The following is a 19090-nucleotide window of genomic DNA, read 5'->3' on the forward strand; positions in this document are numbered from 1 at the left end:
ATTCTCATAGGACATTTTTTCTGTTGGTGATGCACAAGCTGCACAGGAATAACACGTTACAACACAGACTTGTCAACTCAATAACTAACCTCAATTGTAACAGAGGAAAAAAAAAGAAAAAGGAAATTAAATTTTCCCCACATCTAATCCAATCATTACAATCCAAAATGCCTGTTCATTTCCATGAGCAGTAGCACTGAAACAATAACAAGCTTTCACACCTGTGCTCCGTGCTGCAACCTGACACAGCTCAGCAGGTTCCCAGATCCAACATACAATGCACAAAAAGCCAAATACTGTGGCAGTAGAGCTACTATGAACGCATCATGCACAGGGACACAGCGATTCCCTGTTACAGAATTCTGCGTGCATGCACTGCCGCGGGCTCATGGCTTTGCTGTTCCCTGACAGCCCTACCTGAATATACCGCAGATGTAGCTACATGCTAACATGCAATAACGTAGTGACACAGAAACGAATCCTCCACGAATCCTGGGCTGTGAACACAGCCCAAAGCTCAGAGTATTGTTGCTACAGTTAACAACATTTGCTATACTGAACTACCCAAGAGCTTTCAATGACTACACCTTCACTTCGCACAATTAGCACTGTCAGAAAAAAGTTGCAGAAGTCTGTAAGCTCTTCAAAGAAAAAGAAAAAAGGATCAAGCATGTATCTTTAATAAAGAATGCTAACACCCTTGCCATGACCCAGGCTGTCACGAGGACTGTTAAATTTCAATTAGCTCTGAGCTATGCTGATAAGACTTCAATAATTGCATGATTTTCTTGAGGAAAATTTTCAATTTTTTATGAGATAGGAGAGAGCATGAAATTTAAGTTCTTTTTCACTTGTTAAATGTAAAAATCACTAACAATAAAGAGTATTGGATTAACGGGAGAGCAGGAGGAAAGATGGCCCAGTAACGGAGACAATGATTTGGGATTTGAGAAATATGAATTCAAATCCTAGCTCTGCTATACTCCTTCTGGCACATCAGCCAGGCTGTTCAATTTTCTTGCTTCTCCTTCTGTAATAAAGACATAATGACATGTACTAATCTCACAGGAATTTGGAGACATGATATCTCTTAAATGCCACAACACTATGGAAATGAACCTGATCAAAAACATCTTAATGCTGTAATCTGGAGAATATCCAGAGCACATACAATTGCCAATGGAAGAATTCGAAGCTAAGGGTTTACACGCATGTAAAAATTTTCATAATACCTGAATAAGAAAATGTCTGCAAAACATTTCTGAAGGAAATATCTATGTAATGTCAGAAAACAGGCTGCTACGTGCAGTAAATTCAGATACTATGGTTAATCCATATTCAGCCCCTATAGCTTTTACTTGATATATTCAAAAGACCACTTACAAAGACGGAGGATTTAGAAAGTTCACAGAGGAATCCATCAGAAACAAATACTGACTGCATTCTTAAAAGAGAGGAAGGAGAAAAGAAGAAATTGTTAGATATTTCTGTACACGCACATTTGTATATAACCAAGAGAGAACTACAAAGCTAACTTTACTTACACAGTTAAATGGGGTAGGATTTCCAAAAACCCACTTGTGCTAGGAGCCTGCCTCTTGTTTCCACAAAGTCCTATTCATTTCAGTAAGTCTGTGCTGTTTAATCTGCTTTGAGAAGGTAACTACTAAATTCTTTAGATGCTCAAATACATATACAACTACCTGCAGCAGTGATTAAGCACAATGTAACTAAGGACAGTTTCTTCCTTTATTTATGTAGGAAGACCATGATTGAAGTGAAATGAGCAGCATAACCACCTGTAAAATCAAAAGCAGACCACTGGTATTCTGTTTCGTAGCTTGTACAAACATAAACCCCTGCCCTTTTACAATTTAGGTAATCATAAATTATAGCAGTGGTTTAACAGTGATTCATGTAAACCTGCTACCACATAACTGCTCTTTTTATCTAATATCATTAGAGATTTTACTGATACAAATTTAAAATTAATGACATCCAACAAAAGAAAACCACATTCTTTTCCCCTATGGAAGCAAAGAGAAGCAAAGGTCCCTATGGAGGAAGGAGTTAAAGATCGTATCTAATCAACCCCCAAAATCTGAAATACCTTACACCAGCACTAGAGAAACATTCAAGCACAGGTCAGGCTTAGCCACCTTAGTTAAGCTTTTTCTGAAGAAAAAACATCCAGGAGAATATTCTCCTGCTTATCATTAGAGGCGTGTAAATGCCTCGCTGCTTCTGGTCCTTAATGAATTCCTACAATAACTGTGAGGATATTTGAAGATATCACAAAACAACAATGAATAATATGACATTGGAGCAGATACTAACAACTAAACAGTTCCCCATCCTAGCTCAGATGAAGTAATGGAGCAGAACTTACTGCTTCATTTACATTATCTAACTACCATTCTTCAACCCTTTTTTATTGTAATTCACAGATATCAGTAATTCAAAGTGCTGCGATTTTAAAAATATTCAACTCTCTAGACTAATACTGTCACTCAGACTACATCAGAATACAGAGAGATGAATAAATAAGAACACAATCGTTAAACCCTTTTTCCTTCTACATTCATTAGAAAAAGGTTATAATACTGGTTTATTTCTAAGTGAATTATAGCTCTCTTTCACAACGATATGTTCATGCCTCTCAGGTAGAAATCCCTAGATCATATGGAACTCCTCAGATTCCTCTGTGGCAAGCTATGCTGTTTTGGAAAATCGATTTATTGTATTAACAATTTTAAAAGATGTGGTTAATGAGAAGGAAAATGGACCCATAATCCTTGATAATAAAACTATTTTCAATGCAATAAAAGCTATTTTTTGGATACTTATTTAAAAAATGCTTACAATTGAAAGGAAAATACAGCTTTAAAATTAGAGAAAAGAGGTTTAAATGCCTTTCTTTATATGCTTTCATAGGCCTTTACAGCACAGTGACTAGTGTTGTATTACTGACAGACTGTAGGAGAAGTGAAGACAAGACTGTTTTGAGACTGACAGCATATTTGCATATATGCATTTACATCCATGAGGGTTTAAAATGTGGAGAATCATGGCAGATCTTCTAGAGGATGCAACTATCAAATTAACATGGAGCAGCACCACTGTCTCATCCTTTGTCTGTTACTTTGAAAATTTCTAGCCAAGGAAGCGTCTTAGTAATAAAATGAAGTCACTTAACTACAGTATGTTTATCAAGCTATCTAACAACTATATACAATCTGAACAAAAAAAAAAAAAACCCAACAGAATGGGCAGGTATACAGAACTTTCCTCTCAGAAAGCAATTGTAGAACTTCGCACAAAACATAGACAGAGAACAGTTTTCTCCTACACTTTTTTCTGAACTGTTTTCAGAGAATTTAGGTGGAATGCCAAAGAGAAAAGGCTTCTTTGCTAAATAATTATAGCTTTAGGCAAGGGAATTGTGTAGGGGAGGGCTTAGTACAGTAACTCATCTTTCCAAATTAGCTAAACACAGAGAAATGCAGCACAGCCATTGCAAGCTGTCCAGGCTTCTGACAGGAACCAGGCAATGAGCTTCCACCCTGCTTGTGCAGATCATCGTCATTACACGTAAAATCAATCCCATTTCTTGTCTTTCAGTTTAAACCAGCATACGAAGGCCAGCACACGGAGACCATGGCACGTACTGCTGCCTAACACTGCGCTCTGCAGTATTCCCACCTTACGGAATTCCAGTTTCTGACAATGGAATGGGAAAAATGCTCTAGTTATGGGAATGAGTGAGGACTCTGCTGATCTAGGTTTTACATCCATTTCTGCTACAAACTGCTTGCTGGTCACTCTTTGTGCTTTATTTCCCACGGTGTATCTGGAACAACTCTGTCTCCTTTGCCTGTCATGTATTTTTAGTTGTTGTATTCTGGAACTGTCTTCTACTGCTTTGTTTACTGGTTTGCTCATTGCACTGTAGCTTTGGTTTTGTAACTGCAGACATTATTGCACAATTAATAGAAGGTCAAATGCCAAATAAATCCATAAAATTGAATTTTAAACCCCAGGATTTCTCTGTAATTAAACTGTTTAAACTATAGTTGCCTCAATGTATTTATCTATTAAAATAAATAGACAAATACTGTAAAGCAACAATAGCTACAAATTATACATAAATTCAACTGAAACATGCCAAACACAAAATTTACTGTGATTATTCCATGAGGTTTTTGACACTTGTGACAGACACTTGTTTCATTGCACAGAATTCCATCACCTTAGAATGCCTGTGCTGGATTGGTACTGCTATTTTTAAATGCTTCTTCTAAACAAGGGAATGGGACAAACCATTTTATAACCAGTAATGTACTACACATGTACACCATGTCACGGGTGAATAGGGCATAACGCCCAGCCATATGGTGTACTTAGGAGCCAACTCATCTACATAGACTGTTACCAGGCAACATGCTGGACTTCACTCTGAGCAGGGGAAAAAATGACCTCTTAGCCTAGAAGTTGATTGATAGTCATTGTGCTGGTTAGGTTATGATCACAAGGGAAAATAATAAAACCAATTATGCACATTGAGATTCGGCAGCATTAAACCTTCCTCAAATTCAAAATGAGTATTTTCTTCTTCTTTCTTGTCATATATCCCAAATCTCAGCTTTAGCTTGTTGAAGGAAGATTAATATCTTTTTCCTTCAACTACATTTATAGATACTGAGGCACTAAATTCACAGCCAAATTAATGTTAGCTTCCTAAAAACATGCCAGTCATTATCTGAGGGACCACTGTCTCCCACAGGTTAGAAACCCCAACCTCATTCTTGCAATTTTTACCAGAATTTTTCTAACAAAACCTGTCAATTGCATCAAATTCTGCTAGGAGCTGTAGGGTTATTCTGTGATAGAAAATACTGTTTGTGATGGAGGAAAAGCTAAAGGCAATAAGCATGCTGAGCACTACAGAATTGATTTAAATCTGTCCTCAAGATGAACAGGCTTGTTTTTTTATGCCCTGTAAGCCAGGCAGTCTTTTTGAAATAATGAAATCTTTTTTTCAAAGACATAAAAAGGAAGATTGTGTTTAGTGTAGAAGAATAAATGTAAAATGCTTATTTCTAACAAGGACTGAAGGTCTCATTTTTTCAATGCCACCAAACTGTGTTGGGGCAGAACTCAACAACTAATATATTAATACATTTGAACAAAAATGTGAATCTAGTCTATTATTTTGTCAACACACATGTTCAACTCCTTTACTTTCTACACATAGAAAGTATGTAAATACAAAACATAAATCTATTCAGTCAGCCCAACACAGAACAAGCCGTGCTTATTTCCCAATACAAAATGTTAGAGCATTGTAATTTATTTTAAGCAGAGGATTATTAAAAATTGTTTGAGAAGTACCAAATACACAGTTATCAAGAACCATACATTTAGGGGTTTTTTTTTCATACTTCTATATGTTATTAGAAGTATAGAAAGTTAATATCCTGATTAAAAAGTGCTTGATCAATATTGTTTCCAAGCATGCGTTAAAACAAAAAACTTTACAAGAAAAAACAAATCCATGTATGAAAGAGCACCAAATGGTTTGGATGTGAAAGCCTCTTCTCAGAAAGCAAAGAGGTGCAAAATGAATCGGTACAAAGACTTTTTCACATGTCCTATAAATTTTGGAGCTTAGTTCATGATATTCCCTGACATCACAGGTGCATTTGAAAAGGAAAGCATGATGAATTATCCATAGCTGTTCTATGGACACTAGAAGAAAGTGTCTGTGACTAATCCATACACAAAATGATTTCTTTCTGTCAGAATCAGCTGAAGGTAAAATAAATACAGTAGTAATATAACCCTAATATGTAAAAGGGAAATACAAGAGAAAAGCTCTTTAACCTACAGCCAGAAACAGGGATTATTATTTTCTAAGCATGTCACTGGCAAGCTTTTGTTCACAGATCTTGTACTTATGGTCTATTAGCCTTGCAATCCAGCATCAGCATGGCAAGTTGTGAAGCCCAAAGTATCTCTTCATTCATTATGACAGCACAACAGAGATGTCAGTCAAATTCCAAGGAAAATAAAATAAACATCAACAAAAATCAGTGGACTTACTGAAAGAAGGCTCTGATCATGAAAACAATAGGCACCACTTGCATGGGGCTTCTGTGTAGTTTCCTAAGAACAGAAAAATAAATTTGTACTATAAATGGAGATTCAAAGGAGACCATATTTTGCCCTACACCCATGGAAAGCTGAATGTAGGCTTTAAGATTCAAAGTGTTGGAACAAAAAGATAGAATTGATAATGCATTATTTGGGCTTTCACAAGAAGGGTTGCATACATTATGGGGTCATAATTGCACTTTTATTGTAGTACAAAGCTGAACAGCAAAATCTGCTTATTGATTCACAAATACCAACAAAGATTTTATTTATTAATCATTCAATAGGCAGTAAAATCTCCAGACAGTTTGCAATTTACTTGAATCCTAAATCCAGTGTTTGCAATATGAACTTACCTACTTAAACAGACATGCAGAATTCAAAATTTTCCCCAGTACAGGTTTCTGTTTCAATAAAACATGCAACTGTGATTTACTTTTTGTGGATTTTTCAAGTGAAAACTTAAAGCAATTTTGCGAAAGAAAAATCATCATAATACACACGAAAGGGGCCATCCGTAATATATTATATATGCACATAGCTGGGAATTAGAATAGGGTTACATTGTATTCCGTGCCACTTGTTCTTATTGACAAGCAGCTGCTGACATGTAGTATTTTACTGAATTATTCATTCATTTTTAGAAGTTACAGTAAGCTCAGCCATGCTTTTTTATAAGATTCTCCTTACGTGCATTTTTCATTTCCATGTGCAAGTGGTAGTCTATGCTCTCTGATACAAACTCTTCAAAACAGAAACACTGGACATATTTTGAGTCTTTGAAGAAAATACACAACTAGGTCTATGTATTACCAAAACATTCTGAAGATAAATTTCATACACTTTTTATCCACTTCAATAAAATTCCGAACAGTAAATATATTGAGTAGTTTTTCACAAAGTATGTTATTCCTTATATGCAATTTAAATAAAAATAAAAAAAAAAAGAAATCAAAACCGGTAGTGGCTCTCTCTCATGCAGTTGAGGGTAAATAAATAACAAGAGGAAGCTCCAGTACTGGAAAAGTCCATGTGCTATAAGCATGTCAGTTAATACTGCAACCATCGCACATATGGATAAAAACCCCAACAACTTCAGAACCGGGAAAAGTCACAATCAGCAACAGAAAACATATTTGGATTTTGGTCTCCTTAGAGCAGGGACCTTCACTAGGAGAAGCTCCTAGTGGTAATTGCAACCGTCTTACTGACCAAAGCCCCACATTAACCAATTTCTGAGCTAAGACATAAGTTTCCTTTTATTTCTGAAATAAAGTGAACCAGATACACGCAAAAATATTACAGAAAAGGCAGCTCATGTAAGAAGGTTGCATATGCGCATAAATTATACATTAAAACCAGCACATCTGCTTTCTCAATAGTGTTGCTTTGTGTGAGATGTACTCAGCTTTGTCTGAGTTTAACAGCAGGTAAATTAACAGTATTAAGAGGTCCTTAAAGATCTCTGAGGAGAAGTATTAAGTAATTGGACTACATTTTCAAAAATGACATCTGATTTAGGACCATCTTGCAATGCCACAGTGAAGCTTACTCATGGTCAACAAAACTGAATAATTGAAAATTAATTTCTTGGGTTTTCTCCACCAGGGTACTTGTGTTTCACAATTTGAAATACTGTGATATCTCCAATACAAACTCACATTTTTTAGACTTGGTACTGATTAAAATGCCTCATCAAGGTTACAGTACATTAATTTTCCTTTTCTGAATGACTTTTATCTGATCAGTCAATCTTAGCAGACTTCCTGTTTAGCATAATGTTACCTATCATTAATTTTAGAAACATCATACTCCCAACTGCTACTGCTAGTTTTCCTTATTTATCCTGCAGTTGGACGCTCTAGTGGCTGAGGAAACTCAGAATACACACAGAAATAAGATGTTCAGAATTTTAAGAATATATGCAACGCCAAGAAAAAATAAGAATATACTGTTGTATGGAATTCCTGCAGCGTTGCTGTATGAAATCAGAGCAAATGCATGAGAAACTGTAGAAATAGGTACCTCTAAACCAACTTGGCTATAATACTTAACCAATGAGTAATTATTCATTTTGCCTAATTTTCAGTACTGTATGACCTTTCTGTAATTTCCATTACATAGAAATGTTTAAGTTTTATGCTCTACTGATTGTAGATGTTGTTCAAAATGTTTAGCAATCTGACAAGCGAAAAGAGGATTTCCTCACAACAAATGGTCCAGAAGTTCCCGCAGCGGAACCCCACCTGCAGCCTTGTACTCTCCCTACCACCACCGATGGTACTGTCACACGATACAGCTGGACAGAAGGAAGAGCAGAGCATTTATAAACTTTAGAATGGTTTGTCAAGATTGCTCCCCAACCAAAGGAATGCCTGGTCCATATGCCTGTTTACCCGAAGCAGTGTTGCTGTCCCACACAGCACGAGCCAGTTCAGGAAAGCTCCTTGCACAGTGCACCATGGGGCTCTTGCACACAGCCTGGTGCTGAAGCCCATTCACTGCCGCACAGCACAGCCTGGGGCTTCTAGGACTCAGGAAGACCACTTTGCAGAAACTGCATACATTATGCAGTGCGCTTTAGTTCTTATCTGGCTACTCGGGCAGTATCTAAACAACAAGCAAGATTATTCAGTTATATTCATGTGATTATATGAAGGAACTCTCAGTAGAATGAAATACAGCTGAAAAATGCTAATAATTTTGTGGAAGAAAAACTGCATTCTGATAAAATCCTATTTACAAGCCTCAAGATAACCTAGCTGAGTATGGACTTTGATGTTACACCTTCTTATTCTTTGTACTGACAGGAAATGTCATTAAGATGTTCCACACAGCTAAAAGCAGCCCTGTGGAGAAAAATAAGATACACATTTTTAATGCTAAATTTTGTTCTCCACAACTGCCACATATCTTAGCAAATCATGGAGTAGGCTCTCGTTTTGCACTCCTATCAAACATAAATATACAATCAGCAATATTTTGCTTGCATCTGGTATTACAACATCTGTATGTGATAGGCATATACAAAACCAGCAACACCCTTCTTCAGATCACGAGCAAAGCTCCCGTTCTGCAGTGCTCCAGTCTTTCTTTCTGAGACAAGGAAAACTTGAGAGTCAACTAGAAGTCCTGCTAAGCATATATATGTAAAAGTCTCGTAAAGAAGATGATGTTTCAAGATGCACTTAAAAATGGAAAAATTATGTTTTCAGGTGAAAATTTCAGGTGCATAAAAAGTACTGAGAACACCCAGGTCCCTTCTTCCCTCAGGGCAGGCAGCTGAGGCAGCCCAAATAAGCAAAAATTATTCTGCAGGGTCATTGAGAAAGACAGCCCCAGGCCATTCAGGCTTCATAAATTATCTAGTTACCATACCCAGGCAGTCCAAAAGTATCCTGGACATTATATTATTTTTCCATAAAAGTAGCTCTCTTAAGCATTATATTAAATTAAAAAAAAAAAACAAAACCAGAACAACAAAAACCCAAAAAAACCCCAAAGCAGTAAGAAAAATTACTACTAACTCATATACACAATTACTAAGCCTGACTTAGCACCTACTGCTTCACACCTTTATCAAAAGCCTAAGTATAAATTGATCTAATCTGATAAGTTTTTATTTTAATTCTGTTCTAAAAATGCAATTAAACAATGATATCTGTTCCTGCAAGTTAAAAGTCATTCCCTTTAGATAACAGACAAATACAACAAGCAGTGAGTTTGGCCATCATTAGACTTCTAACCATATTACTTCTATTTTGAGGCTTTTTTGTTTGGTCTCAGTTTAATTTCCTGTCAGCCTTACAAGAGATTTCTAATGTTTGGGCTGTAGGATATGCTCTGATTAAAAATAATCTTCCCAATTACTGCCTGGCATGAATCTACTGCCACATGCACTCTGCCACTGGCTTCTGAATTTCTGTCAGCAGTAATTGTGTCTGTAGCTTCTAACTGTAAATGAAAACCCAGGGGGCATATTTGGGTTCCAGTTTCCTTTGCCTAGCCATATCTTTTAATTTACACTGTCTGTCAAAAGGAGATGTTCGTAGGCACTAAAAGAAATGCTTAGAACATCAGGTTAAAAAAAGAGGAAAGGAGAAAAAAAGAAATGCAACTGGAGTATGATAAACTGTGTTTGATATTTATTCTAGCATACTCGAAGTAGAGAATCTCACTGCATTGATTAGCCTTAGAAGAGGTAGATTGAAACCATTTACTGAGCATTTCTAGCTGCACTTTTGTACCATTAAATTTAATAATGTCTTGAGCATCACCTTATTATTGCTATTTTTTGGGGAATGTGATCATTCTAATGAGTATTTGACAGAGCAGGGTTTCTTATCACAATGGAAAAAATAGAATTCCTCAGGCTCTGGCCCCTGACCTAAGCTATCCCATGGGGTTACCTCCAGCCCTGGCTGAACCTCAGACATGGCTTATAGGCAGTCTGGCTAGACCCCCTTTTCTCCAGTCTGTCTTTCAGTCCAGTTTCCTATGTGGACTTTAGACCCACCCTGCCACTTGTCTCCATCTTCTTGCTGTCCCAATGAACTGCTGCTCATGACTGGACTCCCCAGGCAGATGACGAGCCTGGTTTACCATCTCACTTGGGGCTGTCAATGGACAGTCTCTTTCCAGGACCTGGTTCTGCCCTCCCTGTTTAGACCTCATGAGGCTGCATCCCATGGAGGAGAACACAGACTAGACTCCTGGCTCTCTTCTCTCCAGGAGCAGCCAGCTCTAGTATCCAGCAAGCAGGCTCTAAGATGTCCACATTTGTTATCACAGTGATCAAACCTGGCAGTCAATGCAATCATAATTACCAGGCTCAAGACAGATTTGTGTTAAGATTCTCATTGATTCACTTTTCCTCTTAGGAGTGCTGCTGCTGTGATGGAAAGGTGGCCCAGTGTTGCCAGGGAATGTTCTCTGCGTGACAAGAGCAGGACGGAAGCAAGGTGCCCTAGGTCAGTTTTCTAAAGGAAAAGAATCTGAAGCACTAAGCACAGACTGTACTCTGTGAAGCAGAAACAGAAGAAACGCAAGGAGTAGAAAAACATTCGATATAACATCAAGAGTGAAGCTTTGACCAACGACATCAAAAGCACAGCCAAGAATGCGTTTATAGGCAGAGAGTGTTCACTGCAAAGAACAATATTGGGAGAATATTCACTGTAAAATGGATAATACTGTAAAGTCCTGCGAGAAAAATTTTCTATGAGGTTTCTATATTTGATCTGTAGAAATTAAGTAAATTTTTGTCTCAAAAGTAAAATGGAATCCAGCGTATCTGGAATTATAGGAGCACAGAGAGCTTTTTTCTTTCACAGGCAGGAAGTTTTCTTTGTGACAGAGGAAAAATACTGAGATTTGGTGAACATGAGTAAAGATTTGTCCAAATGGCTTTTGAAACTGAATAGCCATTCTTGGCACAAGAACTTGGTTGAAATAACAAGGCCAAATGTCAGCGTTCCATGCTATGTCTGTTGGTTGACACTCTATTCTGTATGTTTTTATCTGTAAATGAGGGGAGATACTTTAAAGGTGGGACGAGAACTGATTTCAGCTCTGCCCTGGATCTTTGGCAAGCTGTTCTGTAGTATAACTTTCCTATCTTTAGGGCTCTGCCCCTTGGAAGCCATTCTGTGCAATGTGATGACAAGAGACCAGTAACAGGTAAGAACTTCAACATATTAACTGAAACCTACACTGTTTCTCATCTGTACAATGGAGACCGTAATGACCACACTCATAAGTGCCTTGTATTACAGAGGTAAAAATGCCACAGATCTGTTAAAATACCAATTTCTAAAATATTATATAAGTTGTACAAACTCCTCTGGGCCATAGAGTACAGCAGCATTATATGGGCTGAGACACAGAACAAGACTGCGATATCCTCAAACTATCCTTCTATTTCCATCTCTTGTTTGTGATAAAAGCATCATCTGCAAGGTATATCCCCCTACTACGCTGAGATGATGATTGAAATCGCCACAAAATTTAAATAAATACTTGCATTTTAAATATAAGATAAGCCACTGAGTTCAAAATGGTTATTCCCATGACTGATGCCATGCAGATGGTTAAATATTTTCAGCATAAGAACTCTAGTATTAACAGTAAACACATTATGAAACTGAAAGAAATACTGGGAAAGGACGAATGGAATCAAAGGAATGTAGGAAATCTGGATGTAGACATGGCTGATATAGCAAATGGCATCAAAACCTCACTACCAACTTGCTTACTGTTTCATTTCAGATCCACTTTTGAAACATACATAGCATTTCATCGCTATTATCAAGATTAATGTCCCAACAGTACATGAAGACATCAACTACACTGTGGAAGAGAAAGTAAAAGGGCGGGGGGAGGGGGGGGGGGAGAGGCACTGTGATGTACTTCAGTGATTATATTCCTAACAATATTTTAGGGTTTTTTTCATAACTCAATACCTGATTAATAAAGAAATTAAAATTTAAATAGTTTTCTACAACATACTGAATAGTCTTTTAAGAACAACCTCAGCCTCTCACAACCTATCAAAAAAAAAGCCCAGTTAATAATCAAAATATCTTACTGCCTAAATGGTGGCAATGCAAAGAATCTAATCAGCATTTCCTACAGATTGCACAGAACTCATGCTAAGTGGTAACCATCTTCTGTAGGCAACCTTCCTCTGCATGGGAATAAAAGTCAGTTCTGTTTTCAATGCATTTTTCCAAAAAGAAATACAACGTTAGAGGATTTAACCCCAAAAAGTTGTGAGTTTTCATGTAATTCCCCTCCTTTACAAGCCTAAATGACAGAGATTCATTACTGCCTTAGTGGTTTTTAGCAATGTTTTTCCTTCTGTATTTCAAATTGGGTTTAAAGAGTTTGGGAAAAAAAAACCAAACTTATTCAAATAATATTTTTACAGTGCTATGCACCAAAAATGCCTTACACCAGTTTTTATGATTGTGTGCATACTCATTCAATGAGTGAAGCCTTCAGTGCTCTCAAGCCTTTGAGAGAAGTCATCAAACTGTACTATGCCAGACTAAGCCTCTCCTCATATTAGAGCAGTACTACTGTAGTTACAAACACCAGTAATTGCTCGTTTCATGCTACGACAAAGGATGTGTACCTTCACCTGCGCTGACCGAACTGCCTGAAGTCCACATGAGCAGTATCATTGAAACTCCAGGACATTATTGCACATAGCAAACTCCCAGAACTCACAGCTCAAAAGGGAAAAATCTGTAATAGTGGCAGTGACATTCAAATATCCTTTCAATGGTTTGTTTGGCATTTTTTACCAGCCACAGTCTTAGCAGACAATGGAGAGAGATGGGTGCAGTAAAACAGAATGAGAATTATGTTTATGTGACTACCTAAAAGCACACTTGATAAGATAAGGCTACTACACCAAAAATATAGCCACGTATTTATTCCTGAGGCATAAAACACACAGAGGTAAAAAATACATCTTTATGAAAGAAAAATGAAAAACAAACTTTGAAAATTACTCAAGATTAATGAAAAAGCTACCTACACTGAAAAAGTAATGAAAAGTAGTTTCTTTGAAAATACTTACAAAAGCAGTTCCAAAAAAAGCACCCCCCTCAAAAAAAAAAAAAAAACCCCAAACAAAAAATCAAAACCAACAAAACCCACATACCACACAAACCAGCCCCCTACTTTATATATAGACTGTTTTATTAGCTTAAGTTTTATTGAACAGCTTTTTAAGCTCCTTTAAAAAAAAGAATCTTTCAAAACTTTGGCTGCAGGGACAGCTCACTACAAACACATCTCCTACAGCTCTGGGAGAATCAGCTCCTCAGTCAGTGCAGGTAGGCGGCAAAGGCCCAGGCACCAGGCATCTCTATTACTATAGTCATTGCACCTACCACTTAAAAACACCAGGTTTAGAACTTATCTTCAACATTTTTTCTTTTCTCCTCATTCTCCTGCAATAGAGACTGTTCTGCCAAAGATCCTGTGCAAATAGAGCAATTCCACGAACATCAGCAGGATTACTTACATGCTTCACCAAGGCAATACACTCATATGCCTGCTAGACTAAAAGGTCATTTATCACAAACTCAAGGCATTCAAAGACAATGCAAAAATAACCAAGTAATTCGAAAAAGGCTTAACTGTTACCAGCTGCAGCAGTGGAGAAGTCCCTCTGTCACTTCCAGTGGTGAGCTCTGAGCACCGAACACCCTGATACTGACAAGGACTAAGCAACAGGAACATCGTACTTTTAGAACAGAGCATCTACATGTTGCATTTTTAAACTAACTGTTCTCTCATCTGTCATAGGTCAAGAAATGAATCATGCCTGTAGCGAAGCAAAGCAGTTTTGAAAGAAATTTCAGATGCAGAGAAAATTACGGCAAATTCGCCCATTTTTCTTCTAATAAAAAAGGCGTTTAGGCATTGCCTTAAGAGCTTTACATGATAATAAATACCATCTGAAATTAACAACCAGAACCAGAGATTAAAGTTGTCAAAAGGAAAAAAAAAAACAAAAGAAGGGGCAAAAAAGCCAGTTTACCCTATAGCTTTGTGATCCATAACATTATTATTTGTACAGAAAGAGCCAACTCTAGGCTGCATCTATTACCACAATCAGGAAAATGAAACACACCAAGAGCAATGCAGTAGCATGCAGTAGTTCTGAGCCTTAACAACAAAACTATAGTTAGAGGGTATAGCATGTTCCACTGACTGAAGCATGTTTCTTGTGGACAAAAGAAACCTGATTTGAGTAAGACACTCCTCATTTTCAGATCCAAAGAAATTTTATCACCATGGCAAATACAAGCATCCTTTGACACACTGGACAGAGAGGAGGTGGGATGGCTTCGCTGACAGTTACCAATCTTCAGGGGAATTGGCTTTTGTAAGATTATGGGGTCTTCAAAGCATCAATCTTCCCACCAGATGTCACATAAACCACGCTGGACCCCAGACACAGTTTGTGGGACTCACCACAGGCCTAATTCTATAGAGAAGGCAGAAGTTCTATCTCTTTGCACATGAGGTATCTCTACCAATTTAATCGGAAGTATTCTTATTGTTTCTGAAGTAGTAAGATCTCAGTATGAAAAAGAAGCAAGCGGTAAAAGAATATAAATCTTTCATGTCTGTAGATTTATTCCTGCTAGGTATAATGACTACAACTGATTTTTAAAAAGAAGTTAGCCTTTACTTTACATCAAACAAGCAAACCTTGGGCTAGGTCTCTTTTCAAAAGAATTATTTGGCGGTGTTGTTTCCAGCTGAGTAAATTGATTTTGATTGCAAAATGTGAAGTCATAGTACAGAGAAAGTCCACACAGATCCCACACTGTCATTCAAATGCTCACCTCTGATCAGAAGAAAAACAAGTCAGAAGCCTGGCTGTGTCAAGAGAAAGCAGTAGGCTTTCCCCAAGAGCAACACACCCTACAAAACATCTCTGCCTGTGCTAATCACCTTCTGATTTGCATGGGAGGAAAAAGGACCAGAAAGCACAAGTACAAATGATGCAAACTATAGCCCAGTCACAGAGAACACATCTCTGTAGAACCATTTATCCAAAATTTGCAATTTGTAAACAAACAAATGAACAAAAAAAAGGCTGTGTGTTTGTTGGTTTTATTTTTAAACTACAGTTTTTTCTAGATGTGCTACATGCAAGTAGGAAAAGAAACAGATTTGTAAGCATCACACGTTTCCCTTCACATTTCTCCATGACCACTACTGCAGATCTTTTTCCTCCTCTGTAACCTTTCCTAGAGTACTATGAAAATCATGAACTGCAGGTAATGGTAGCTTCTCCATCATTCACAACATTGGGAGCTTTCCACCAGTAAGCTGACACATGTGAAATAAGACCACTTATCAATGAAGAGAGAGGTCAAAGGCTTCTAAAGTTGGAACAGGAACCTGCTGGCTGCTGCAAATCCCTCACCAGTGCATTTGAGCCTGACACTTAATATTCAAAGTGAATTGCAAGCTATGTACTCAAGGATAAAGCTCAGTCATAATAAAGATTCACAGTCTGAGAGGCTCAGCATACAAATTCCCAGGGCAAAGCTCATTTTGAGTATTTTTTAAATCTGAAGACGAATCAGGATTTTTTTTCCTTATTTTTTTAATAAACAACAGTACTTCCCATTTAGTGAGGGGAAATGATGGCATGAAAAAATACAATATAAATACCAATATTTAGTATTGGTAATGAAGTACATGTGTCTTTATCACATTACAGGTACATGGTGTATGCAGTCATTGCATTGCTAATCAGACATTGGGGTATGTCAAATAAGGTGTACATTTTATTTTTGCAGGGCCAATTCTTTTGAGCCAGAAATCCACAACTTTAAGCCATTTAAGAATTTCAGATAATTTATGGCATATATTTAGCCTGTGAGCTGTGAAATCTAAAATCCTGGAAAGGATCTGAAACCTTGAACCATATTACTCAAGCAGTGGCAAAACTAGTCCAGTATTGGGTCACCGGCAAGTGGCACTTGCTAATACCCTTTCATAAACTCCAAACTTTTTTAATTTTCTGCCTATCATACAGAGCAAATCCCGGATTCTAGGTGGTATCTACACTTTCTTTTTCATTTTTTATCTCTCATTCTTACTCATCTTTTGTTTTGTCCAACATTGCTTAGTTCACAGTAAAATATCCATCATTTATTTTACAGTGACACTGTAAATTCATGGCCCATTTAGTTTTTCCCTTTCAGTGTTTATTTTACATTACAACAACCTGGCAACTTGTTCCTTTTTTTTTTTTTTTTTATGTGAATGTTTATGTATGTAGGATGCAGTTTTTAAAATTAATGAAATTATAATTCAATGCCTAATAGTTTTTACACTGAAAATATTGTTGCTAAACACTAGCTCCACTTAGAATCCTTTGCTTATTCTGTATTTTACTTTCAACGTCTACAATTCTATTACTAAACCTACCCCTTTCTTTTAAAATCACATTGCATCCGGCTTAACTACATCTCACTAAATGTTAGTCATACTTTGATTCATTCCATTTCATCGCCTTTCATATTTAAATTATTCCATTTCTTCTCCTACTCCCCACATTACCTTTGCAAATGACATGTCTCACATTGTGCAATGATTATACTGCAACTTCACACAACTCCCATTATTAGCACTTTATCATTTTCCCCATATATTTGCAAGTTCTCCTGCAGAACTGCCTTCCAAAACAATTCCAAATTTACACATTTAATCCCGTCTCTGTTTCGTTTACATTCTGTATACACCAAGACAGCCAGCACTAGAAGTCAAACTATATTTGTGACATCATAAACCAAAGGACAGACACTTGAGCTCTATCCTGCACTGTACTGGACTTGCCCTCAACTGTGCAGGGATTCTACTGGGACATCTCATTCCAGACACCTGCCCACATAGTTCAGGATCAGAGGTCTTGTTGGACACAAGCACAATTTGATTTATACAATATGTAGTTACAATGGGAGTGTGACTATTTTCAATAAAAATTAATAAGGACACAGCCTGAATCTCAAAATCTGTGATGTGAATACAATTAATACAGCATAAACTACTGCCCATTCTTATCCTTTCCTTAGCCAAAGCTACATTCCTCAAGAAATTCACTCAAAATCAGCATTCACTTCTCACATAGTCACATAAATGCAGCAATAACTTCTCTTCCCCCACCAAAAAAAAAAAATAAAATTCTTCACAAGTTTCTTGATTGAGCCTTAGAAAAAGACCATCTCCAATGCCAAGCAACAGATCAGTATCTTTAGTCAGTGCAGATACAGAAACCTTAACATGAGGTCAAATTGAGAATGAAGTTGTTAAAAAATTCTAATTCTAAAAATGCACATTTCTCAAAACTGCCCTTCATATGGGTTCAAACCAAGAGCGTCTGAACAATCCTTAGTGCCAAAATTATTGCTGTTTTAATGCACTCCCCAGTATTAGTAACTTTTAGAAGACAGACTCTTATCAAAACTAATTTATACTCCTGAAAAGCTGTTCTGCTCTTTGGCTTCTGGACCCAAGAGCAATTAATCCAACGGTGTTGGGCACTGCCCTTGCTAATGATTCTCTCATATGGAAATGGGGAGAAAGAACTGAAGCCCATGGTGACAGCCATGCCAGGGAGTGGGACAGGAGCTGCCGTTCACTGTGTCACTGCCACAACTTCCAAGTGCCCAACACTACTTGCCAACTATAATGGTTAAATTCTTATCTCTATTTTACACCTCATCGAAAATTATGCTACCAAGATTTGATTCAAAACAGCTGTCAGATTTGGTAAAGCAGTAAGTCACAGCCTGAGACACCTTATCTTCTGTATATCTTCAGAATAACCAAATTCTGCCTGCATGCAGTGTAATATGTCTTCATCTTTCATAGGTGTTCAGCAAAATTGTTAGAAGGGCTATGAGATAACTGCTTGCTTAAATAGAATTTTACCAAGTCAAAATAAAATGGCTCAATAGCTTTTTACTGAAATCAATCACCTTGAAAGCATCAGATACTGGCTGCTGTTGGATAATGATTTGTCTAAAGGAATCATCGTAACATTTATATTCATCCTTTAAAAAAGAAAAAAGGAAAAAAAAAAAAAAAAATCTTACCTTATAAAATATTTTGGAAATTCTTTGAATTCTGTTTGGTTTGGGGTTGGGTTTTGGGGGGTTTTTTTGGGGGTTTTTTTGTTTTAATTTTTATTTAGAACAGGACAAAGATGTAGCCTACAAACCAAAGCATAGGTATTTTCTTTTTTTCAAAACTATAGCACAATAGTTTGTAGCTTGAAAAATGCATGCAGGAAGGAATGATTCAAATCTCATATCCACAGCTTACAGAGAATTGATGAAATGGCTTTGTGCTGTCTTTGTCCTGTTTGAATATCAAAGCTCTTCTGGGTATCACTTAG

At 37.1% G+C, this 19090-nt stretch overlaps 1 protein-coding gene across 29 annotated transcripts in view; it reads right to left on the reverse strand.

The window, feature by feature from the left end:
- RBFOX1 (RNA binding fox-1 homolog 1) overlaps positions 1-19090 on the reverse strand; it is a 1252174-nt gene that overhangs the window by 724903 nt on the left and 508181 nt on the right. For 21 of the 29 annotated variants that reach the window (XM_030482277.1, XM_030482275.1, XM_030482292.1 and 18 more), the window contains one exon: positions 6103-6165. The exons of 2 other annotated variants lie outside the window; for them this stretch is intronic. In XM_030482277.1, the coding sequence (XP_030338137.1) occupies positions 6103-6165 (63 nt within the window). Of the gene's footprint in view, positions 1-1383; positions 1445-6102; positions 6166-19090 lie in introns of all 29 variants that reach the window. 6 more of the 29 variants (XM_030482290.1, XM_030482289.1, XM_030482281.1 and 3 more) reach the window with 1 other exon arrangement.

The sequence above is a fragment of the Strigops habroptila genome, chromosome 4, assembly GCF_004027225.2.
Source record: "Strigops habroptila isolate Jane chromosome 4, bStrHab1.2.pri, whole genome shotgun sequence".
Classification (NCBI taxonomy): domain Eukaryota; kingdom Metazoa; phylum Chordata; class Aves; order Psittaciformes; family Psittacidae; genus Strigops; species Strigops habroptila.